The sequence below is a fragment of the Fundulus heteroclitus genome, chromosome 7, assembly GCF_011125445.2.
Source record: "Fundulus heteroclitus isolate FHET01 chromosome 7, MU-UCD_Fhet_4.1, whole genome shotgun sequence".
In the NCBI taxonomy this organism is placed as follows: domain Eukaryota; kingdom Metazoa; phylum Chordata; class Actinopteri; order Cyprinodontiformes; family Fundulidae; genus Fundulus; species Fundulus heteroclitus.
In genome coordinates this window covers 27727997-27753556 of record NC_046367.1, presented here as the reverse complement: position 1 = coordinate 27753556, position 25560 = coordinate 27727997, and the positions used below count along the sequence as shown (strand labels likewise).

Genomic DNA, 25560 nt, shown 5'->3' with positions numbered 1-25560 from the left:
AATAACCATCATACAACTCCATGTATTATTTACAAAGGACTATGATTAACAGTCGGGCTCCAGTGTCACAAATAATTCATCCAAATATAAAAGGACACCATGTTAATTCCTTATGATACTCACATACATCAATATGCACAAGAGACTTAAGGAGACAGACAAGTCTTACCTAATCCCAGCTGGGTGAGGTGGTCAATAAGAGTCCAGCTGTGGTCGTCAACGCAATGATTCTTCATGACAAATAGTTGGCATATGTCCCTGGCAGTGACATCAGTGGGAACCTCTACAGCTTTACTGGTGTTGTTTTCATCATAAACTTTAATCACCTATAAGAAAAACATAATCCTTTAATTAAGCACCATTCCAACCAAGCAGCAATTCAGGCCATTCTTCAGTAAAGAAATGGGCCAATAGGAAAAATAAATCAGATATTTAAAAAACTACACGTGTAATTGTTTCAAAAGTAAGTCATCCATCTCATCAACTTGATGTTTGTTTCATAAAGCGTAAAAAAGTATGCAAAGCATGTTTCAGGACGTAAAAAGTCTACAGCAACATGGAGAAACTTAAACCTTTAACTTACTAATCTACTCCCCACCTGCTTGGAATGGAGAATATAGCTGTGTCTGGGCAAGCTTTAAAACCAAAACAAAACTGAACCCACAGTATTGCAAAGTTTTTCTTTCCTTTGGTTCATAACATAAAAGCACAAATCAGACAGCACAGCAAGTGTTTGCTGTTTCCAACTGAGATTCCCCATCTCAGTGTTTTCCTCTGTGTTGCAGTAAAGCTGAAAAGCTGCATGACAAAACAGCTTGTTAGCATTGTGCTTTCCCAACTCCCGATATATGCATCATCGGGGTATCCTGCTGAAGCACCTGCATCCGCTCCCCTCCAGAAAGAGTCAATAGACCAGCAAAGACATATGGCTCAATATCCTTTATGATATATTGCCCACCTCTGGTGAAAATTATCATAAGCTTTCTGAAAGCTCAAAGAGCAATTGCAAAGGAAATGTTCAAACTGGGTCCGAAGGTTGAGCATTTTAAGGAAGTGATGCTTCCAACAATGACATTTTTATGCAACCCTTTAAGTCTTCAATCAGTTAAATTGGAGTCCAAAGTTTATGAAAGGGCCCGTGGTAGATATGGGTAATACTGTGCCACAAAAGTATTTACACCTTTTGAACCGCTTCACATTGTCGCTCTGCAACGACAAACATCAATGTTTTTTTTAGATTTTATGTGATAGGCCACAGAACAGTAATGGTCCATGGGTCATTTGGCACCGAGCCACGCAGAAAGAATAAATAACTTATATTATTTCTTTTTTGTTTGTTATCTGGGTCTGAACAATGTTTTAGTTTTAAGAAAATGGCTGGATTCCCTCTGTTACATCAGTTTGTTACTCACTCTTGATGCATGTCATCTCTAGGAGATGCTGTACAGTGATGACGATCTTAAAAGTATATGAGGATTGTTGCAATGAGAAAAAGTAAAATTAAGGAGTAGACTGGAAATGAGCAACACATTCCAGGTGTGATTGTCTCTCTTTATCCCTACAGTCTCATTGCAGAGAAACAAGCTCAGGGCTCCTGTTGATTCGGTGTTATGGTGAGAGGTATTTTTTATGAACTTTGTATTTGTCTGTGACATTAAACTGGCTCATGTCGGAAAAAAAGTTAAGGACCACTGTGATAGACTACTCATAACAAATCCGGCTGTCATTTGAAAATCAAGCATCATGAAAATCAAGAACACGGCAAAGATAATTCAGAGAAGCAGCCAGTAGACCTATGGTAACTCAGGAGGAGCTGCAGATATCCTCAGCTCATGTGGGATAATCTGTAATTATTTGTGCAGTCCTGCAACGAAACAACTTTTTGCAACATCTTGCAGTAGGGATTTCCCCCTCTGGGAAGGACAAACGTAATGGGAAAGAAAACCCATTAAACAGCTCATAACTGGTAAACCACAGCAATATTTCAAAATCACTGTTTAGTATCATTGTGTAAGGAAAGCTCATCAAAACCTCAAATGTCTTTCCGATGTAATTACAGTGAAACATGTTTTCAGCACATATCGGCACGGGGGAGGGGGAGGCTAAATAAAAATTTACATCACAAATGTAAGATTTTTATTTATTAAGCAATTTAAATACCAAGTATGATTTACCTTCCATTTCACAATTTTTTTTTTACTGTCAAGCGTTGCCTTATCACTTTAAATCCTTTTAAAAACATTGAAGTGTGCCGTTGTAATGTGACAAAATGTGGGAAAGCTCAAGTGTTTGAATACTTGTGCAAAGCACTGCACGCTACAAAGAATTTGGTGTATATATTATACATCAAACATACGGTAAAATATGCCAACATGCTCATGACATGGTAGTGAAGGGGAAATCAGTCTTCTTTAATCATCTCTCACAAAAAATGTTCAGCTTGAAGGCTTCAGGAAGTTCAGACTATTGAACTTCCAACTGAAAGACGTTTCAAACACATCCAACTTTACTTGCTCATAGTGACATTGTGAAATGATAGTCATGGTAATCCAGTGATTTCAAGACCAATTTGTTTCACAACAACCCACTTAGTGCCAAACACAGACATGCAACAAAGTCATCCAGACTTCTGATCTGAAGAAATGTCTCCCATCCGAGGTGATGGGGTGGAAACTTGGTGCAAAGCATTGGTACATTACGTGCTGTAAAGCCAGCCTGACAAGGTAGAGCATATCCAGATGCTTACCATACAGCACTAAATATAGTCTCATTGAACACAACATCCTCTATTAGACCTTCTTATCTCAAGGGCAGTACAGCGTGTGCCATTTTGCCAATTAGCCTCCTAAGGTTGGACCTTGAAGCACACTCCCGCAGCTGTGGCTCTGTCACTGAGCGGTGAGAGGGCGAGGAGCTGGCCTCCAGCCTGGACTAAGACAACCGTCGGACCCCCCCCCGCCCGCCCCAGTCATGTCATAACACTGGAAAAACTGACGGTTGCAGGTTTCCAAACCAGGTGCTGCTCATAACCACTATGGACAGTTGTTCAGCCAGCTGCTCACAGCAAACCTGCCATCTCTGCTACAAGCTGGCTAGAAAGACATAATACGTGTGCAATAGTAGATGAATTGCAGAAACAAGATGAAAGTTATCAAGCAAAACTGATAAGCTTTCAAAAGTTATTTTAATGTATGATATTAGAAGACTACTCAGTAGTAATGTTTATTTATCATATAATACCCACATGTTGACGTAAACAGGCAAAATTGCACCGTTTTTACAAGAAAGGAGGCAAGAAGAAGAAGAAGAGGTAAATTTTTCAATGGGAACCCTAAAATCTGTATTTGTTGCAACGTCTACGAATAATGTTACATTTTATGGTCAAAGTTTGCTTATATTCCAGAGAAAGCAGGCTAACAACATCGACATCTCAAAGTTTTTCAAACTGCACCTCTACAAACACAAAACTGATTGGTCGACCATATCAAAACTGTATTTACAAGAACCCACGGAAAACGGAGAGCATGAAATAAGTGAACGTGAGATAAGATAAGAAATTGTTCCACAATGGGGAAATTCAGGCATGATATGAAAAAGTGTTTTGAATAGAGCGCAAGCAGAAATCATCAGTCGATGACTAAATAAATAGTTCAGTGAAAGGTTCTGAAAGCTGGACCTTATCTAACACGGTTTGAAATAAACGTAAATGTAGAACAAAAACCAATGGCAGCAATTCAAAAAACTAGAGGGTAAAACTGTACAGTTACAGCATTATCAAAGAAAGCAGGAAAACTGTGTTTGATTCATACCCGTTTCTGCAGACACAGCGGTGTGATGGCAGGCAAGGTGACTCTTCTCGCATGGAAATTCATGCTTCATGCCTTACACGCCCAACTGACTAGGAGATAAATATCCATCCATTCAGCATTGGAAGGTTAATATAATTTAAACCTGCACTGATGTTGATGACAACTTAATACTAAATGTTTTCCACATAGTAGTCCTACTTTATCCTGTAAAAACTGTTAGAAAGAAGCGAGCTCCCTGCAAGTGTGAGAAACTAAACTGTTCTGCCTACCCAAAACACAAACTCCTCCTTTGTCCTTGAAAACGTTACATCTTTTTCCTTTTCTCGTCTTTTAGAAAAAGGGAGCTCATATAAACAAAATACTGGAAAAATAGATTTTCTCATGGTGGACAGATTTGGTATATAGAGTGCAAGGTCAGAAGGACCATAGTGATCATTTCAGAGGTAAGAGTCGTTGATGAACAAAGAAGAAGAAGAAGAAAACAGGAAGGAGCCAAATATTTTATGTATGTATGTATGTATGTATGTATGTATGTATGTATGTATGTATGTATCTATCTATCTATCTATCTATCTATCTATCTATCTATCTATCTATCTATCTATCTATCTATCTATCTATCTATATATATATATATATATATATATATATATATATATATATATATATATATATATATACATATATATATATATATATATATATATATATGAGAGGGTTTTGCTGACTTTCTCTCCAGACACCACATAGCTATTTTTAGATTGTTATTACAATCTGTGATACAGGGTGCACACACACACACACACACACGCACACATACACACACACACACATCCATCCATTCATTATCTATGCACGCTTATCCCTCACAGGGTCGCGAGGGGTACCGGTGCCTATCTCCAGCATTCAACGGGTGAGAGGCGGGGTACACCCTGGAAAGGTCGCCAGTCTATCGCAGGGCAACATACAGACAAACAAGACAAACAACCATCCATGCACACACACACACACACACACACAAACACACACACATTATATATAAATATATATCTATGTATGTATATATTAAAAATTCCACCCTCTTATAAAAGTGATCAACACAAATAATTGTGAAGTGAAAGGAAAATGATACATGCTTTATGAACAATTTTTAAAAAATCTGAAAAGGGTGGCCTGTAGGTGTACACCTCGCTCTTGGGTCAGTACTTTGTAGAAACAGTGGAATTACAAGTATTTTGGGGGTTATGTCTCTGCCAACTTTGCACATATCTGAAATTTTTGTTTTTTCCTATCATGCAAAATACCTCGAGCCAAGATCAGATGTGAGCATCAGTTTTACAGATTCTCTATTGAATTTATGCCCCATGTTGGACTTGGTCATTCTAACAAATATACATGCTCTGATCTGAGCATTTCCTTTGTAGTTCTGACTGTATGTTGGGTATTTTCTTGCTGGAAGCTGAACCTCCTCTCAGGTCTCAAGTTTTTTTCCAGCCTCTAACAAGGTTTGACCTGTTCATACATCTTTCTATCAGGTTTTATCAACATCACTGCCCCTGCTACCCCAGCAGCATGATGCTGCCACCACCTTCTTTCAAAATGTATATATTGTCTTTAGAATATTGCATATAATTAGTCTTTCTGCCACATACAGCATTTAAATGTAGCCAAAAAGTTCAGTTTTTGTTCTACGCTGTCCAAAGCTCCTTCTTCTACGTTTGCTGTGTCGCCCACATGGCTTGTGGTAAACTGGAACTTCTTTTGATTTCTTTAAATAATGACTTTAATTTTGCCGCTCAGGCGTGTTGACTGCATAACGAAAGGCTGTCCTGTCAACATATTCTCCCAACTGATCTGGGGACTGCAGCAGAGCCACCACAGTTCTTACGGAGCCCATGGCTGCTTCGCTGATGAACGTTCTCTCTTCCCAGCCTGTCAGTAGGTTTGTAGATGCTCGACACGCTTTGCATGAGAGGAATGACGAAACTATGCTCTAGGAAATGTTCAAAGCTTGTAACCTAACCCTGTTTAAAACTTCTCTGCAACTTTACCCCTGACTTCTCTGCTGTGTTCCTAGCTCCTTAGGCCGTTTGTTCACTCATATTCTCAAACTAAACTCTGAGCCCTATTTACTGATTAGGTGACTTCTTAAGGCAATTAGGCTGGATTTTATACAATGCTGTCAGAGTGAATGCAACTGGACACAAATGTAACCTACATTTTAAAATGTTGTATTATATATTTATATATACATAGATACATTATATATATACACATTATATATATATATATATATATATATATATATATATATATATATATATATATATATAAACAAATAAATTGTAAATAAATCTCAATTAAACTGACGTTTGCAGAAAAAAACATGAAGAAATGTGAAAAAGATTGAAGGGTGTGGAGGGTTCTGCAAGATACTGTACCAAGTGGTTGCAAAGGTTTTGCCTCACTCAGTAAGCTACACCTCTGGTGTCGCACCGAGATAAAGCTGATACAAACTCTCCAATTCCACTGTAACAGAAAATAAAGATCTAGCACGTTTCCCTGTTTCATTCGTGTCAGCTAATTAAAACATGCCGATGTAGGCTACCTTCACAGGGCAGAATGAGGAGCACAATTGTGCTCTCACTGAATTCATGAGAACAGACGGGGAAAGAAGAGCCTCCCACAGCAGACTTCAATCTTTATCTGGAAACACAGCCCACTGATTTGTGAGAGCACAGACAAGTAGACGCTGCTAGTTATCACACGGCTAAAATGAATTGGAATTAATGGAGCCAGACCGATAAGAGAGTCTCCACAGCTCCCATAACAAAGTTACCTCCAGACACATTGTCCTTGACCGTTGTCGCTCCAGTCAAGACCCCCCTCACTGCTGCTGTGGGAGCCGAATGGCGACCGGAGGTGTGAATATACAGACAAAGGGGTTAACAAATGAAACATTTTGAACATTTTAAAATGTGTATGTGTGTGTGGGGGGGGGAGAGAGAGAGAGAGAGAGAGAGAGAGAGAGAGAGAGAGAGAGAGAGAGAGAGAGAGAGAGAGAGAGAGAGAGAGAGAGAGAGATTTGACTTAACTTTTGGCTTATTTTTAATTTTTTCCCAGGTATAACCTTCGTGGTGAATTGATTAGAATGAACAGAGCAAAAACTGCAGTTTTTGGACAGCTATGCATTTCACAGTTCATTTGTTTTTGTTTATTGTTTAAATTTTACAAACATTTACAAAATATGACCTATATGTTAGGGAGAGCATAGAAGAAACAGATGGGGCCATTAAACAAATTATTTAATATATGCAGCAAAACAACCTGATCTTATCGCTTTCACAGAGTTTTCTCTGTTTTCCTAATTGACTTTAGGTCTTGATCGCTTACATAACTAATTCTGCAAATTTCTCCCGGGAAATGCATATTTCTTCAACCATTCATTGATACCTTGGTATTTACCCTGACAATAAATTCCTCTGTGAACTAATTTATTTTCGAGTCAATTGTGAGGTCATGCATCCCAGTCTAGCCAGGCTGGTTCACAACAAGATTATCTGACACACATTACCAGATCAATAACATGAAATAAATGGAAAATCAAGGTGTTACTATGAACAAGTCAAGATACAGCAGCAGGGTCTGATTGTGGTTTCTCAGAGAGAAGAGCACATATTGTGCAGACAGCCTGGAAACATAAGCTCCACTTTGCTTTGCAGAGATTGTGCCAGAACTCAGTGGCCACAATGGTGTGACATTAGTCTCTCCGGCTGCTGAGATCATACAGGCACTAAAACATGTACTGCTGACAGCATAAATAGGAAAGACCTACATATCCATGCATGTATTCATCTTATTTACCAAACAAGGTATGAAAATATTGAATCTAGAAAACAGACAAAGAGACTGTCGATCCTGGGGGATGTAGCTCGCAATGCTAAATGCGCTAACAGCATTAAGTGCCGATATAAGTTGTTAAAAAGAGTTTTAAAATATCACCATCACATATTATTGTTTTTTTTTTTCTAAAGTGGTAAAACCCTAGTTTATTGATTTGTTTGCTATTGCTCACTTACTTATTTTATTATTTAATTACTAATAACCATTCTCGACAGAAAAGCTTTCTAAATATATCCGCTTCCAAGTCATTTTGTTGCGCGATGTCGTGACTTTTCAGATCATTTTCTTCATGTTTTATCCTGTTGAATTTAGTTTTCACACCTCCACAGTTAAAAATGTAGCTAATGTGGATTCTTATGATGCAATAACCAATATTGTGAACACATAGCTGAGGATACTGACATAGATCTGCAGCTGTATAACTAACTGTTCCTGGAGATTTATTCTGTAGTTGGACATCATGAGTAGTGTGTCTACATGGCACTCACAAGTAGGATTTTCTGGGGTTCCCAATGGTGACTAGATCAAGAAACGCCCCCTGAACTCACTTAGAAGCCCAGTTTTGCATTCAAAATGGCTGTCATTAATTTAGAAAGCTACAGGTACAACATTTTCATTAGCACTCCTGATGGTTTGCTTCTCATTGAGCTTGTGGGCAATATAATTTCTATTTGTGAACATGTTCCTTTGTTATTCTAATGCAAAGGGTGAGGATGAATACACTGTTGTTAATTAGCATGACAACAATTAGCTGATTTTTTTTTTTTAAACTTGCAACTAGAACTGTCTGTTGTGAATTTATTCCCGGACCTTAACTCAGCATTCTGAGACAAATCCAACCCAGTACTAAACTTCACTGAATATTTAAGTGAGAGCACTCTGGATTGGTAGATATAGACATCAGTTCATATTTAAATTCAGATTTTGAAAGGAAAACAACAGTCTCGGCAGCTTGTACACAGACTCCCAAAATGAAACAAGTGAAGCTGGCTCTTTGCAGAGGAAGGGAACCCAGGTTCAGAAAGTGAAAAGCCGGTCCAGAGATTAGTTCCCACCATTTGCGTTTTCAGCTCCACGCTATAGATGGAGGTCCATCCAAATAGCCTTATTGCGTAAGGACTCTTTAGCGAAATCGGAATTTCGTCAGCAGTCGCCATCATAAGTGCTGTCCGAACAGTGCAGTCAATAAGGAAGGAGGTTGGAAAAGTAGCCTGTATGCTTCCTCCTGCTGCTAATTTGGCATAGAGAGCTCACAATGTCCCTTACTGGCACTAAGGAGCTATAAAGGAATCCAACAATTATTTGTGTGACATGATGTATACGCACAGCCACCTCACAGAAATTAACTAAAATTTCCAGAAAGAAGAAAGTTTTTAATTCGGTTTTGGAAGGCTGTAGGCCCGGATTTGACTTGCGTCATTCAAGTACGTTTCCGTCACGTAACGACGTCAGAGTTAGAGGCTGTCCGAAACGGGCCAGCAGTCCGAAGCTCCTTTCCTTCCCACGAAAGAGTTCTTACTGTTGACCCCATGAAAGGTCAAGGAACAGGAGTTTGGAGCAGGAGCATGGAGCTATAATTAAGGGTATTCGGTTGGAGCCAGGGACTATAATCAGCTGGTGAAGTGAACAGGATGAAAGAAAACCAGGCAGAATTTTCACTTTCCTGAAGCCGGATTCCCCACAAAAGGCATCGGTTAAGGTTTTTGCACTATTTTTCTTATTTCCATAAAGATTATGAGAGATACAGGATAACTATAGTGTCATGAAAACCTCCTGTTTAGCATTACATTAAACATCACTACTGATGTATAATGTAAAGATCTCAAAGTCTCACAGAAGAAAAAGGAAAAGAGTTTGAACATATTAATGAATCATGATCGATAGTTATTGCAACATCCAGCAGTCCTATTTTCACATACTCACATGTCGTGCAGACCTAATCCTGTACACCAAGAGCTCTGAGGTCAGCTGTCCAGCTACCTCCCTCTTTTCCAACCAGCCATTTGAGGTGGCTAGGTGATTATACTTTTTCCATGGCAAGGCCCAAATTATGGACCTAACTCCCTCTCCACATGCTCTCTGCCCTTAACATTAATTGCTTTAAATCTAGGTTAAACCCCGGCTTGTTTTCTTAAGGCCTTTTAGAAAGTGTGTGCTCCATTTTATTTGATATTGTTTGATTTTGATTTTATCTTGATGCTTTTCTTTTATTCAATGAATGCGTTATCTACTGATACATTCTCAAGCTTGTATCTGGTTGTTGTTGTTTTTTTTTTCTACAGTATATAGTGCTGTATAAGTGCAATGACTTAACTTGAGATAATTATAACTGGAACTACAACCCACAAAGACACTCTGGGGCGACCAGTTGGCAGTTTTCCATAGCAGAAAGGATCAGATGGTGGGTGAGGGGCCGAGCGCGGCACATTTGGAACAATGATGTCATGGGTTTCTTGAGAGCTCCTGAAAGGGGGTCGCAACCCTGCGCCACAAGACTTGTGACACAAAAACAGCTGTTCACACAAACACAGTCGCTTTGTCTTTCCCAAGAATGCTGCTGAGAAAAATAAGCGAGAGGCTGCTGGGCCCATGAGGTGCAGGCCTCATCAGCAAAATACTACATAAGGAGCAACTTGCTTACCAAGAAACGTCTTTGTTTGGGAATCAGGTCAAATGGATGGTTTTATTCGTCCTCACTGATAATTAGAGTTTTACTATGTACTAAATGGAGGTAATGAATTTACAAATTATCCTTACTAGAATGTAATCAGAGGAACAGATACCTGCTTGATTACACTCTTATGTTAATCATACAAAGTTGAGATCATAAGGTTAATTAAACTAACGATGGGTTTAAATAGGACATTCATTTTGAGTATTTACTCAGCAGCAAACAGGCTTAAATCGGAGACAATCGGACTTTCGTTCAGTTCTTTCTGAAAACGTTTTGACACCTATCCAGGAGTCTTTGTTAATTCTGGTGTCTCGTAACTGAGCAACCTGCAGTTGGTGCGCTGCTGTTTTAAAGGACGTGGAGGCCAATCCTCCCAGGCGCGTTCTAAGTGAGATGCAAATATGTGCATACGGCACATTAACTAAAATATTTCAATTAGTGATGAAGCTTTAACAAGGTTTTTCACTTAAGAAGTGAGCTCGTTAACTTAACTTTGGTTATGATTCTCTGCAGCGTATGGTTTCTTTGCCAGCATAAACTGGCAGTCAGCGCTCACTGCACTGACCGATTCCTCAATTCAGTGGGACGATTCAAGAATAGTGATGTAAATTAATAAATTATTTCAGGTGTGAGATCAAGCCTCTATTATTTAAAAGCAGATGCAAAAGTGACTTCACGTCTTCTAGTTAAAGACCGGGACAGGTGGTTTCAGACCTCAATAACCAGTCGGCTTGACTGCCATTATGGCATGTAATTTGGTTTGGATTAATTGTCAGTTGGGCATTTACAGATAGTCCAAACCTAAAAAACTTGAACCTATCAGCCCCGTTTTTAATCTCCTTTTACTGGCTTTCTGTTTCCTTCCACATGGATTTCAAATCTCTGCTCTCAACATTGGAAATGGTTTAACCTCAACGTTATGCAAATTTAAGAAAGATGTACTGGTACATACATTACAGCTTCTTCTTGAGTGTATGAGGCGATATCTATAAAATGTCAAACTATAGCTCCCAAATGGTGGATTTAAAAAAATAAATCAATGTTTGTCCTTAAGTCATTCCACCCTGGGAAAAGAATATTTTGAACACACTTTAAATTTCTATAACTTGAAAGCTGATGTAGAGCATATGCAAACCTCTTACCTGAGCTGTACATGCAGCAGAGAGAAACTGAAGTGTAGCGTAAACCCTCCGATTGTGTTCTCCTGTTCTCCTAAACCTCAGCACCAAACTGTAATATCACTTCGAGCTGCTAAGTGCAGACCTTTTGTAATTCAGGCTTTCCAATGAGTCACTGCTTTTAGCTTCCCCCTGCTGCTACGAAAGCATTCATCCTTCAATGAGTCATAACTGTGTTCTCCATTTTCCTCTGAATGCGTTTGATCCAATGGTTCATTGTTCTTTCAAGCATGGTGTTATTGAGCCACAAATTAACAAGTGGAATTTGGATCCAAGACAGCTTAAACATCCCATGTCGATCTCCAACACCCCTTTTGTCAAAACGTCTTGAAAAAGTAGTGGCAGAACAGCTCATTTCTTTTAGGGAAACTCGTGAGCTCTTTGAAAATTGTCAGTCTGGCTTTCGTAAGCTCCACTCCACACAGAAACTGCTTGCCTCAAGGTGTCTAGTGACATTGTGATGTCAGCTGACTCTGGAGCATCCACTGTTTTGGTTCTCCTGGATCTTACATCTGCTTTTGACACTGCGGATCACAGCATTTCCATCCCAGATGTAGTCGGTCCATCTAATGTGGCTATACAGTGGTTTAACTCTTATCTTTCTGGTAGAACATTTGTCGTTTTTCTCAAACCAGATAAACCAGACTCTTGATAATTGTAATGACCTTTTTATGCGTTTGAGTAAGAAAGATCTTAACTCTTTCCAATCAGTTCAGAATGCTGCAGCAAGGCTTCTAACCAACAAGCAAAAGAGACAGCACATTACTCCAGTTTTAATATATTTACATTGGCTACTGGTTTTAAGTTAGAATTAATTTTAAAATTTGAGCCTTTACTTTTAGAGCCCTATGGTGTTAAGCCGCCGTGGATGTCTCTGGCCTTCTAGAGCCCGACGCGTCTTGGTTCCACAAACATCTTTTCAGGCCAGAGGGGATACATCCTTTGGAGCGGTGGCCCCCAGAATGTTGAACCTGTTTTCTCATCTTTGTGCTGTTTCAAAAAGCAGCTGAAGGCTTATTTATTCAGACGGGCTTTTAACTAGTTTTATAGAAAGGTGTTACATAAATTATGCTTACTTACTAACTAAATCCACACACAAATTCACAATACACTTAGACGCCACAAAAAATATCCATTCAAGCTTGCAGTATGGGGACCCACATCCAGGAAATATCTTGTGGTTGGCAAACCAAGCTAATTCAGCCTCACTGGAAAATGTATAGGAAAGAGAACTGAAGCCCAAACACAGCTGAAACAGACTAATAATTGTTAGCTTTCCAAAATACTGAACGTTTTCCAAATATTTCTTCTGTTTTGGATTTCCTGTATTATATCTGTCCAAGTTGTTGGAGGGTGAATCATTGCCAAAAGCATGAGGTCATCAGCTTGTGAGGACAAAAAAAGCAATGCCTTTGAAACATGAATAAATGTGGTCAGTGTCTTAAAAACTGACACGACTCTACTTTTGTCATCATGGAGTTCAGCTTTTAAGGAAGTTGCAAATCTTAAGTGTGTCTGCTGAGACTGTCCTGCTTACAGTCCACCATAACACTTTTCTATGAACAGCCGTGAAGACAAGGGAGGTGCATTGCAGAGACAATGTTGTTAAAATGTGTATTTTAGGTCAAACAACAACACACCAAGCATTCTGTTGTAATGAAAGGCGCAAAAGGTGAAAATAAGTCCTGGTGAAGGTGTCATCTGATGTCGAAAGCTGCCTGAAAAGTTGTCAGGGTTTATCCAAAGGTCAGCTGAAGCATTTGGACAAATAGGTCAAAAAAACAACACAGGTCAATGTTTCCGCATAGTTTTCTGAGCTGAAAACAGACAAGGAATGACTGAGCAAAGATAGTCACAAAAGAGATGTTTGGGAAGGTTCAGAGTTGGCTGAGAATAATTTCTGGAACTGAGTAGTTAGCACTCACAGGTTTATAAAGAAGTCCCTTACAAAGCTGAGTAGCTGAACATGAGCCCCCACCATGAAAAGACCCCTGAAATCAAGCGTTTGCTCCGGTGGTTAAATATAGCAATAGAAAGGTGTGACAGTACTGACACCTAGGATAACATTATGAGGAAATCAAAGACACTTTTAGCTTGCAGGGTCTCCATACAGATTACTGCTGCGACTCAAAAAAGCAACATGTTGATACAGGCTATTAAGTAGATGCCTGATATGCAACTACAGTGGGGAAAATAAGTATCAGCTATGTCAACGTTTTCTCACTGCATATGTTTCTAATAACCATGGACATAAAATCCCCACCAGATGTCTGCAACAACCCAAGTGATCCACAAATACAAAGACATCAAAACAAAGGAGTCTATAAATTAGCAGTAGTGTTGCTCCACCCTGGTCCTGATGGCGCACTGCCCTGCATGTTTTAGATGGTTCCCTGCTTCAGCACACCTGATTTCAACCAATTAACACACTTTTGCTGGACTGCAATCATCTAAATCTGGTGCCCTAAGGCGGGGAAATGCCTAAAACATGCAGTGCATTGTGCCCTGAAGAGCAGGGTTGAAAAACGATGATAAAGCATGTGTATTGATGTAGGATGGCATAATGTAATAAGCATCCAAGCCATTAAGGACATTTTTTTAAAATTAAATGCCAAAAAAATCCCTGAAATCTGTCAGAACTTAGAAAGGAATCCTACTCCCTCATATTGGAAATTAATATGAACAGGTTTAGACCACAAACAATAATCTATATAAATGTGTCTCATCAAAACAATTTCCTATGAAGCAACTTTTCACCGTCATCCAGCCACGTTCAGGCTGTGCTTTACATAATTTCTAACAACGGAGTAAATCGTGTACTCAAACGAATTATCCAAGAACCACTCACAGAGAGCATTTGGAAAGTCTTAGCAGGTACAGTATTTCCATGAAAATGATAAAGAATGCACTCAACCAAAGGAGTTCAAATATAACCACTGCACAGTACTCCACTGGTGAAGAAAAAGCATGTCAATAGTCATTCAAAGGTTGCAACAATACATTCCCCGTCCCCCACCAAACTTTCATGATTTGAAGAAGACAGGTTGTGTGAAACAAAGGGGTGGAACTACTTGAACAGGAGACATGTTCAAGTAGTCACTACAGAAAGACCTTCTATTAAGCATTGAGTAAACCTCAGGAAGCATGTTCAATACATATTGCATGCTCATTCCTCTTTATTACAAATAAATGTATTTATATTGCGTAGCAATGACAGCTTGTCAAGCATCAGTACATAGCATAGGCATAACCCTTCAGAGCAATATAATCACACACCTTGTGCTAAAACAAACAACAGTGCTGCGGGCGCCTGGCCAGAGTTTCAGAGGGTAAACCACAAAGTTTCAAATATAACAGCTACAGTTGGTAAAACACCTCACTTTGTTTACTGATTGATTTTCATATTGTCTGGTGGACTCTATGTCCACCAGACAGAAAATAAAAATCCCTTTCCCGTGTATGTAGCTTGTCTGCATTTATCTCTTCACCACCCTTAATTTCCATACTTGTAAAACCAGTTCAACCATCAGCGTGTCCTGAAGTCAAACAAAATCACTCGTCAAACACAGCGTAGTCATGCATCGTGCAGCTTTCCACAATGTCCTCCTGTTGAGGATAGTTATTCATTTTTATGTAGTTAACCTTTATTTATACAGGTTGTCCCATTGAGATCCAAGATCTCATTTACAAGAGAGAACTCTTTTGTTAAAACAAAAACAACACAAAAAAAGTTACTAACATAGCAACAATATCTTTAATTAAAACCTTAGGACCTTCGAAAAATGTTAAAAAAAAAAGCTTATGACCTAAAAACATGAGCAGGCTTTATAGGAAGATTTCTCTATTTTCCGCAAATAACTGTAAATTATTGCTGAGGAATCAATGTGGATAGTTTCAGATCCTGCTGTAGAGTTTACTCTCTTTTTAGAGTTAACAGGGCAGAGAAAGAAAATGCGTTTCATGTCCGGTTCTGATCGTACTAATGGTCACTGGACAAGCTAAAGATCCTGAGAGCGAAACCTGTGGCTGGATTGTCAAAGTGACGTGTCAGAGGATAAATAAGAACAGATTTGTAGAAGAAATATACTAATGCATGGGGCTACAGATTGGTATTGGGGGACAGCTGACCTGAGAATATAAAATACAGCGGTGAGTGAGAGATTTACACATTCTTATGAACCGTAATGCTCCATGATAGACAGCATCCAATATGCTCAGAGGTGACAGGTGCATTGCTATAAACATCACAGTAAACTAACCGAGGCAGGGAGGTCGTTAATACAAGATGCTTCCTGGCACTGAATTAATTCAGATCTATTTCTAAAGAAAAACTCTAGAAAACAACTACTTTGCTGCCCACAGCAACAAAAGTATTCCTGCTAAATGTGCTTTCTCCATTAAACGAGACACTCACCTGATTTGCGCTACTTTTCGTCCACGGTAATAAAAATTCAGAGACGGACTCGGAGAGGGTTGGCGGCAGGATTTCAGGAAAGGGGTTTGGGAGAGGGGAAGATGAAGACTCCTCTCCCTCTTTAATAGTCCTGAGGGATCATCAGCACAAACACAAATGGTAGAAGTGAGGAACAAACATCCTGAACAAGTGCAGAAAGTGAGGCCCAGGAGAGCTTGTATCAAAACTGTGTATATGTGGACATCAGTTATAAAAAGCAAGTAGATAAAAGTTAAAAGAACAGGAAGTGAGTTCCTGTTATAAATGTTGATGTATCAGCTAGACTGTTAGTGCGGGATGGACTGTTCTTGTACAAAGGAAATGGCCAGTTTTGATAATAAAACAAGTAGATGGGTAGCGAGACATCAAAGGCTAGAGTGAGTACAGACAAGCTGTGTGAGAAACAGGGCCTAGATTCATCAAATTAAATACAGTGGATTTATTTTTTCCCTCCAGAAACATTGCTATCTGTGCAATATACTTTTTGCCACAAGACAAGGAAACTACTCTTATGTAGTTCCTTGGCTTCAAGGAAAATGGTGGAGAGATGGAGCATAGCTCACAGTTCCTGCATCAGCCATGACACAGGTCTCGATAGGGATATTGACCTCCAGACCATCCACACAGCCGTGATCATTGATGCCGAGGGGATCTGGAGTTTCTTTAATAGGCAAATGTGCTGTTTAACGGGGTTCATAAGAGACTAAACAGCAGCTATCTTGTTGGACTCTAAGACAATCAAAGTTTGTGCGCAAAAGACAGAAGAAATAGTAAATGCCCATTCGCTCTATCCTCATGGCTGGCTTCACTCACAATCATTACCTCATCATCCAGGAGAGTTTAAAATTGGGCAGTTCGTAAGCAATATGGTATATATTTTTAAAAATGTCCATGCTACTACCCCACTGACATCTGCCCTGACTTGTTCATCTTCACTAGAAAAATGACCAATGAAGTGTTCCTCATTATGTGCTCTCATTCAAACTAGAGCCTTCACAATCACTGATTGCGTCCATTTTTCTGACAGTGTTACAGTTATTTATATATATATATATATATATATATATATATATATATATATATATATATATATACATACATACATATATATACATATATATATATATATATAGGGTGCTCAAAGATCTGTTAGAGACTGCCCATTTTTGCCTGCAAGTCAGTGCATGCAGTGACATCCTGATTCTGCTGCTGCTGCTTTTGCAGATGATAGGAATGGAGGAGGCGATAAACGTGCTTCTCTTTAACCCCTCCTGCTCTCAACTACCTGTTGACACACTCATTCACCAACAAACTTTAGATAAGAGCACAAAAGAAAAGCCCCTGGCTGCACCACTGTAGAATAAATACCGTGCTTTCACACTTGGAAGATCTGACAGAAGTGAAGTATTGTATTTTACGAAGAAAATACAGTAAGTAAAGGGTTTTTTTTTTTTTGTTTGTAACTAAAGCTCCATAGAGAATGTTTTATTATATTATTACTAAAGTTTGTCAGTGACAGGAATGATGGTTTACCTTAACTTAAAAACTAAAAAGTCAACCAAGGGGTGTTCAGCATATTGCTTAGCAACACTGCAGCTCTTTTGCTAGCTCTTACAAATGCAAAGCTGCTCTGTTTAAATGTAGAAACAATATAAAGTATGCTGCAAAAAGAACTTCTTTTAGCTAGATGTATTTGTCATGATGCATTTCTGCGAGCACATCTTGTAGGCCAGTAACAGTTTATGTAAGTAAAAGTAAGCCATACCTGCTCCCCTTGCAAAACTTAGTCCTGGTCCTCTGTGCATTTGGTGTTAGTGAAGGATCTTCCAGTGGGATGATTGCTGGGCTGGGGAAGACACTCACATTACCCTTGCCACTCTGAAAAATATCTGCTTTCTGTCCGAGTCCTCCAGAAGTGTGTATTTTGTCCAGTGTCTTATTCATAGCACTCGTGTGGGTTGGCTAAATCCAAGGCATCATCTGAAGCAAACAGGAGAGACGAGCTGTTGGGAGAGAGTGTGCCCAGTTGGAGCAGGCTGCCTGGCGGGGCTCTTCTGCTTGCAGCTCAACAGCGCACACACACACACACACACACACACACACACACACACAGAAATACACACAAGTTTCTCTGGCTCATCTGCTGCCCACAGGGCTGGCCCAGTGGGGCAAACCGATCCCTCCTACCCCAACACGATCCACCACAATGAAGATGTTTTTTTAACAGAAGACATTTGTCAAAACTGTCTTTCTTTGCATTAAGTTGATGAATTATTACTTTTTTTGCTTTATTCTTCATGATTTGGCTTTGAGATGCAGTTGCTAACTGATTGTCAGGGCATGTGCACACAAAGACTTTTCAAACAAAGGGGCTAGTAATGACTTCAGGACGGCTATAAAACTAACTGTTCTTTTCTAATGGACTTTGGACAGGGTATACACTTTAAAGTTACTCCGCTGTAGAAGGCCTGCGGTTGTAAAGAGTAGCTAATCCAGCAGACTGGTTCCATTGCGGGCTGTGTCACTCAGTGACAGGCTCCACGTGGGGGATGGTTGGGATGATAACATCGTCCTGAAAGGTAATGTGTAACAGTCCCTGACCGAGGGGGAGATTCAGACCAGCCAACAGCAAAGGGTTAAAACAATAACTTTCTACATTAAACAAGGCAAAGCCCACAATAGTTGTTCAATAATAGCTATGAAGTAAATCAAAGCCTTAAAGAGAATAGATATAAATGCAAAGAGAGAAACACTTGATTGGACTCATTCGTGCAACAAAGCCTGTCTTTGGCTCTGCAGGAATACTTTGAATACATATTGCCCAACAACAACCAGTCTCTTATATCTTGTTTTCAATTACTATAAATGCTTTAACAATGACTCATTTTGTAAAGTAACCTTGAGTGTTTTGAAAGGTGCTTCTAAATAAAATGTATTATTAATTATCCAAAATGTGTTCAAACAGAACCGGAAATTATGTTTAAAAGCTCATTTGTAGATATTCTCTTTAGTAAAACGTTTTTGGGACAGTTGTTTAGAATGCATTCATCAGTATTCGACTTTTATAGATATCTATGCTGCCGTTATGACTCCCAAACAAAGTCATGAGTTCAAGAACAACTACGTCAACCCCTAAATTCAAAGAAACTTGAACATATACATTTCAATCTCTCTTTATAATTGTTTTTAGCAAATAGAATCTTATACAATTGAAGAGTCATTATCTGTAATCATTTGCTTTAAAAAAAATCCAAATGGGCAAATATGCAAAAAGGCAGTTTTAAAAAGGTCTAATATAATGCAAAAAAAAAAGAAAAATGTTCCTATTATGTTTAAAACGTTGGTTTAGTTCAGAAACCTGTATTTGGTGCCTTAGCACTAATTGTTAGTCATTAAACAACCTTTAAGTCGGTATTAAATATATTTTTCATGTAGTCCCCATTTCTGCATGAAAAACGTAGCTTGTTTTTATTGGTCTGATGCAATATTCTAACCTTAAATGCTGAGGTTTTTTTTAGCTGGAGGCAGGGGAATCATAATTAACAGAAACAAAGGCTTTAAAACAATCAGTCTGTGTTAATCTATGCGTTTCCCCTAGTTAACCGAGTTACTGAAATAAATTACCTTTTTAATATCCTAATTTATTGAATACGACTATATAGCCAGTCAAGATTAAAAATTAGAGTGCAAGTAAAATCGACAGTCTGTAATGATGTTATTGCACCTATAGTGTCTAAATGTCAGCATATTCTATTTGCAGCTAAAATAACTGAACAAAAAATATCACATCCAGCTTTCTGCCTGAAACAGTAGGGCTCAATCAACTTAGGCCTGATTCTATTTCTCCGACCAATAAAAGCAATATTAATCATACAAGTTTTTATTCCAGTGTTTCCATTTTCTTATGACTGAATGAAGATCCTGAACTAGATTTTATATATTGTTTGATTAAAGGAAAAGACAACTTTGTCCATGCTACCCTGTTTTTATTGCCATCATGGATATGTCACACATACAGCCCAGTGTTTTTTCCGAAAACATTTAATTCTATTACGCCTATTTTGTTGTTATTGTGCACCAACTACACACAATTTTACATTGTTCAAACGAAAAATTTTCTTTCAGACAATAATTATTGCACTTGGTGGTATGAGCTGTAGATAATTGTAAAACAAATATACAGTTCAAATATGAGGCTTTGATTTAACATGATTACTCTCCAAGTTTGGAAAGAATGCATTTGTTGCACTTGCAGAAACAAACGTAGGGGTAAACTTGCAATGCATGTAAAGGGTATTAAAACATGCGGTCTAAATAAAAACACATTTTTAGCACCATTTCTGTAGTCACTTGGAGCTAAAGTAGTGAAAAATTCAAATAACTGACTAGCTCAGCAAATGGGGCAGATCTGAAAGACAATATATTAAAATAAAATCATCAACTGCTACGATATGGAATTGTTTTCTTCCCTCCATTAACCATTTATTGTTACTTCTGACTCTTGTTCTCAACAAAGCTTTTTGATTTTGGTGGTCTGTTCAAGACTTTAAAAAAAAGTTATAAAAATGTAATATGATAAAAATCATATCTTCTTCCTTGCAGCAACTTAAGTTCTGAAAATGTGTTTTTTTATTATTTTTATTTTATTTAGTGCACTAAAGTTTTGTACTATGTTGACGGACATATGCTTCATGATATCCTGATAATCTACCTACAGATAAAAAACATTCTCAGAATAAATAAATTACCAAACAACTTTTAAACCAATTAGCCAAAAGAAGCTGGAGCACCCTCGTTTTCCTCCAGGATTGCCGGCTTTGCATTTGACTTTTAAAGTCAAATCAACTTTCAGAAGTCACCAGCAAAACATGTTGCCAAGTACCAAGCACACTCTTCACTTTTATAAACCAATTAAAATAAAAATATTTTACCTTTATGCTCCTTTAAGGGAGGTTTGAGTTCAAGTCTCATGCGTTGCATTGTTGTGGCGGTGAGGACCGACGCTGGGTTCAACCCCACAGCAACATGCTCTTGGCTCACCGGGATCCAGTTTTACCTGTTGTAAACGAACGCCTTTATTCTGTAGGATCTAATTTCAGCAGCCTTGTGCAGGGAAGCAATGATGACAACAATACAGACCATTGGCTTGATAAAAGCTTTAATCATAGCAACATTCACCAAACAAGAACAAGTGTACACAGCAGTGCTCTCCTGCATCCACTGGAATGGAAAGGCTAAGACTTAAATATGGAAACATTTACTGAAGGTCAGACCTGATCTGCCCTACACATCCAGTATTATTTTAGATACTATACTTTCTTACTAAATCCAACAATATTATCGCTCTGGGAATCACTAATAATTTATAGGATTATTATTTACCATCACTGATCATGATCGATCCCAACTCTTCGCATTGAATGCATAAAAGTCGTCACATAAAAAGAAGCCAACAATAGTCAAAACTAATAATATTGTGATAACAAAAAAAATCATTAAAATTCAAAGTTTTAAAGTAGGCTGGGGAAGACCACGGGAACGGGTTTTACAGAGGACAGCTTCTTCTCTCACGCCACAGGATGAAGGCCCCTGGAGGAATAAAAGCACACAAGATGAGAGATCCTCCTAAAAATAAAAAAGGAAAAACAACCGCATCATGCTGGTGTTGTGGAAACAAATGTGATCTTGTCCGGCGCTGGATTTTACTTACCGTGAAGAATAAGCTGTCAGGGGAGTCACAGCGCTGCTACAGTCCCGACTCTTTTGCCGTCTGAGAAACTTCCTCACCCTGCTGGACGGAGAGAATAAGCAGCTCATGTCAGATGGCAGGCCGGTTCAAGTCACCGCGCCAGTTAAAACATTTCTATTATATAGAACATATCCTTTTATACAAGAATATGTTCTGTCCCCTCCCCCTTTTGTTTCAAATTCACTGGAATGTTAATGATCAGTTTTATCAAAATCTTCCCCGCAGAGAGGCCTTCTACGGTCACCTATAGTTAGCCATGTGGCGCCCTGTAAAAGTATTCACATCCGCTTGAACTTTAGATCTGTCATATTACAACCACATAATTAGAGGTAGGTGCTGATCCAATACTTGGTAGAGGCACCTTTCACCGTAGCCAGAGCGGCACCAGGTTTGCACATCTACAGACCGGCATCTTTGCTCAGCCTTCCCTGCAGCGTAACCCAAGTTCAGGCAGAATGGATGGATAACATCTGGAGAGGAACTTTCACATCTTGCTGATGATTCTCAACAAAAGTTGCAGATCTAAAGGACAGATTCAGGTCTGAACATCAGCATGATGCCACCACCACATTTTACTGTGGGGATGGGGTGTTCAGGACAATGTGCAGGGTCAGTCTTCCTTTCCACCACACATGGCATTTTGCACGTTTGATAAAAAGTCTAATTTTACCAAAGCACTTTCTTTCACGTGAATTCCTGTCTGTGATAAGCTGCAACAGGGACGTCTGATGGATTTATTTCAAAGACTGCTACTTTTCCCGCAAGGTCAAGTTTGGGGAGTGCCGACAATCTGTTGTCCCGTCAACACAGTCCCCTATCTGAGCTGTGGATCTCTACAGCTCCGCTAATTATGCAACTCTGAAGGCAATTAGTTGCACTGCATTTTATCTAAGCATAAAAGCATAACAGCATAAAAAAGGGGCCATATACAGATGCCCACCACATTTGTCAGAACGTTTTCATTTTTGTCCCCCCCTCCCTCATGTACACCAACAACTAATGTCTTTCACTTTAAAAGTATACTCTACATTGTGTTGATTTATTACATTCAATCCAGCCAAAACAAGCAGAAGTTTGTGGCATCAAGGTAAAAAACATGTGAATGGTTTTTGAAAGGCACAGCATTTCGAACCCCACGTTTCAGGACCAACCTTGAGTTCAGATAAGCCCTTTGACTGTGTGACTGGAGAGGGACTTGTAATCGGAGAAACGGGCGGCGACACCGAGGAGGGAGGTGATCTTGATCCGTGGGACAGAGACTGGGTTCTTTTCACAGCTGAGGACACAGCCTGGGCAAAGCGGGATGGCTTCGGAGGAGAAAAGGGTCTAGGAGCTGCAAAGCTCCTTAATTTTACCAAGCTCATCCCAGCACCCGGCTGTCGGGGCGGCAGACTGCTTTGCCTCGTCAGTCCCATGGAGGGCACATTGTTGCTATCCTGTTTCGTACTAAACTGAACGCCAGCGACCTCTGCCGTCTCCTCTTGACACTGTGCGGGAGGTAAAGGAGGAGGAGGAGGAAGAGGAGGAGAGGGCAGGACTGCGTGATCTGGACTCCCCGGAGTCTCCTTGAGGCCAGAGGCAGGACTGGCACCAAGATTTTTCTCAGCAGCTGAAGTTACGTAATATCCAGGTGTTTTTTTGTGCTGTCCCAAGCGGAAAGAAGCTGGCTTAGGTTTAGTTGCGGGTGGAATTTTCATCTCCTTGACCTCTGCCGCTGAACCTGCTTGAGACGCTCCATTAGCAGAGGGGGAGGTTTTGTCTGTGCTCTGTACAGTCGTCAGTGGCGAGAGAGGAGGTGGCTCAGGTATACTTCCGTTTACAGTGTGTTGCATTGTAGTAGTACTCAAAGTAGTAGTGGCATTAGTTGTGCGAGACAGTGAGTCATCCCTGGTTAAGTTAGAATTTAGCTCAGTGTTCTCTTTCAAAACCTCATTCTGTCCCTGGTCCTCCTTCAAACCGGGAGAACCAGAACCAAGTTCCTCTCCTGGAGCTTCTGGAGGCGCCTCCAGTGTCAGTGCAACTTCAAAGTATCTGAGTTTCTCAAGAGATTTCTGAGGCACAATCTTGTAGGTCGTCATCCCAACTTTGGGGATGTAGTCCCTGGTCAGCTCATTCGAAGGCTTCGGCTTTAGCTCAGGGTCCGCTGCATGCACGGGCGGTGCTTTCGGCGAGGCTGGCACGCTTGGCTTTGAGTCTTGGCACGGCGAGGTTGATGTAGCGTGGAGTGAGGCACAATCAGGCTTAGGGGGTTCCAGCTCCTCCGTCGAAGTGGACATATCTTTCTTCTCTGCTGACCCCAAGGCGGCTGAATCCGCCGATAAAGGAACTTTGTCTACATCTTGCTGCGGAGGCACAGAGAGTCCTTTGGAATCTGTTTGCACTGGAGCGTCTGCTCCAGCAGGACACGGCGCACTGACGGTCACTGAACTCGCCGACTCGTCACACGGTTTTCTTGGGGGCTCCGTTTGTGCGTCACAGGAGGCCTGGACTTCTGCATCCTTCTTTACAGGAGCAGGGAGGTTGCTCTCACTGCTGCCGGTTTTAGTCCCTTCGCTGATAGGCTCTGGGTGAACATCTTCAACCTGAACTGCTACACTGTCTGTAGAAAAAACAAACAGACCATGTCATATGAAATGGACAGAAGGAAAAGACAGGCAACAGAGATATAGATCTTTCATTTCAGTAGCACAACCTCACATCTTTTTTAAAAACAAACAGCCTTTAATGACATTTATTCATGGGATTCATACTTAAATGTTTTAACACAAGCCACTGGTGCTGCAGGCGTTTGTACCCCTGTTGACAACATTGTTTTAAAAACCCTTTTTCAGCTCTTATTCTAAGTCACAAGGTCTTTGCACAATACCTTTAGATAGACACTTTTTATCCATATTTTTATTTGAAAAAGTTGTCAGGGGCACTAAAATTAAAAAAAATAAATAAAAAAAATTAAAAAATAGACCCATGGAATCACAGAGCCTCCACCGTACATAATAGTACAAATGAGGTATTTGTGGTTCAAACCCACCAGGAGTGTTGTCAAAAAGATCAATCACATCTTACAGCGCTTTCAGTTTAATCCCACCTAGGGTTGAGTGAGTAAACAGACTTAATTTTTTTCCCCTTTTTCCTATACAACAATAAATGGGTCTGCAGATAGGGTAATTATATTCACAGGGAACCCAAGATGACACTTTTTGGCTGCAGTTTTCCCCAACACTGAGCTTTTGTTGCTGCCTTTACCAGCCTGTTTCCTTTGCCCTGTGAGCAGCGTATGAGCCACCAACCAGGTTGGGGGCTAAAAGAAATGGGCCACTGTAGCTATAGTTATACCACAAGGAAAGATGAAGTTAATTAACTTCTGAATGAATTACAAGTCAGAAATATGTGGAAACTCCTAAGGTATTAAAAAGGTAAACGTAAAAACAAATACATGAGCTACATTAGGACCACAAATACCTTTGCCAGAAGGTTTATAAACAACTAATTTTAAGCATTTAACGCCACTAGATAAATGTACTCAACCTCTGGATTTTTTTGCAGCTTAAGATAATGCTACCACAAGTAGAAGATAAACTCATTTTAAAGCTTTTAAAAACATGTCGATCTAGTAGCCAGCATTCTACAAGGTAAATTCAGCTGTGATTTTTAGGAAGTGCTTACTAGCGACAGTGGGTTCAGATGAGTCTGAGTCGTCACGTGTCTTAATACCCTGAGCTGCAGAACCATTCACAAAGCTGTCCACTCGTCTGGAAAAAAGAAAAGAAAAACAAGGTAAACAGTTGTAAATCCTA

The 25560-nt window shown here is 39.7% G+C and overlaps 2 protein-coding genes across 8 annotated transcripts in view; both read right to left on the bottom strand.

Annotated features, from left to right (window-relative positions):
* grb14 (growth factor receptor-bound protein 14) overlaps positions 1-18076 on the bottom strand; it is a 33335-nt gene extending 15259 nt beyond the window's left edge. The window contains exons 1-3 of one of the 2 annotated variants that reach the window (XM_036139404.1): positions 17783-18076; positions 15979-16108; positions 170-326 (exon numbers count right to left, since the gene is read on the bottom strand). In XM_036139404.1, coding sequence (XP_035995297.1) covers positions 170-326; positions 15979-16108; positions 17783-17961 — 466 coding nt within the window. In that variant the 5' untranslated portion in view covers positions 17962-18076. Of the gene's footprint in view, positions 1-169; positions 327-3809; positions 4031-15978; positions 16109-17782 lie in introns of those variants that run through there. The other variant, XM_036139405.1, reaches the window with a different exon arrangement.
* A 3082-nt stretch (positions 18077-21158) lies between these two features.
* The window catches only part of cobll1b (cordon-bleu WH2 repeat protein-like 1b), a 30508-nt gene continuing 26106 nt past the window's right edge, over positions 21159-25560 (bottom strand). For 3 of the 6 annotated variants that reach the window (XM_012874047.3, XM_012874043.3, XM_021322312.2), the window contains 4 exons: positions 25430-25515; positions 22918-24365; positions 21728-21808; positions 21159-21606 (listed from right to left, as the gene is read on the bottom strand). In XM_012874047.3, coding sequence (XP_012729501.2) covers positions 21764-21808; positions 22918-24365; positions 25430-25515 — 1579 coding nt within the window. In that variant the 3' untranslated portion in view covers positions 21159-21606; positions 21728-21763. Of the gene's footprint in view, positions 21643-21727; positions 21809-22917; positions 24366-25429; positions 25516-25560 lie in introns of all 6 variants that reach the window. The other 3 variants (XM_021322310.2, XM_021322311.2, XM_012874046.3) reach the window with 3 other exon arrangements.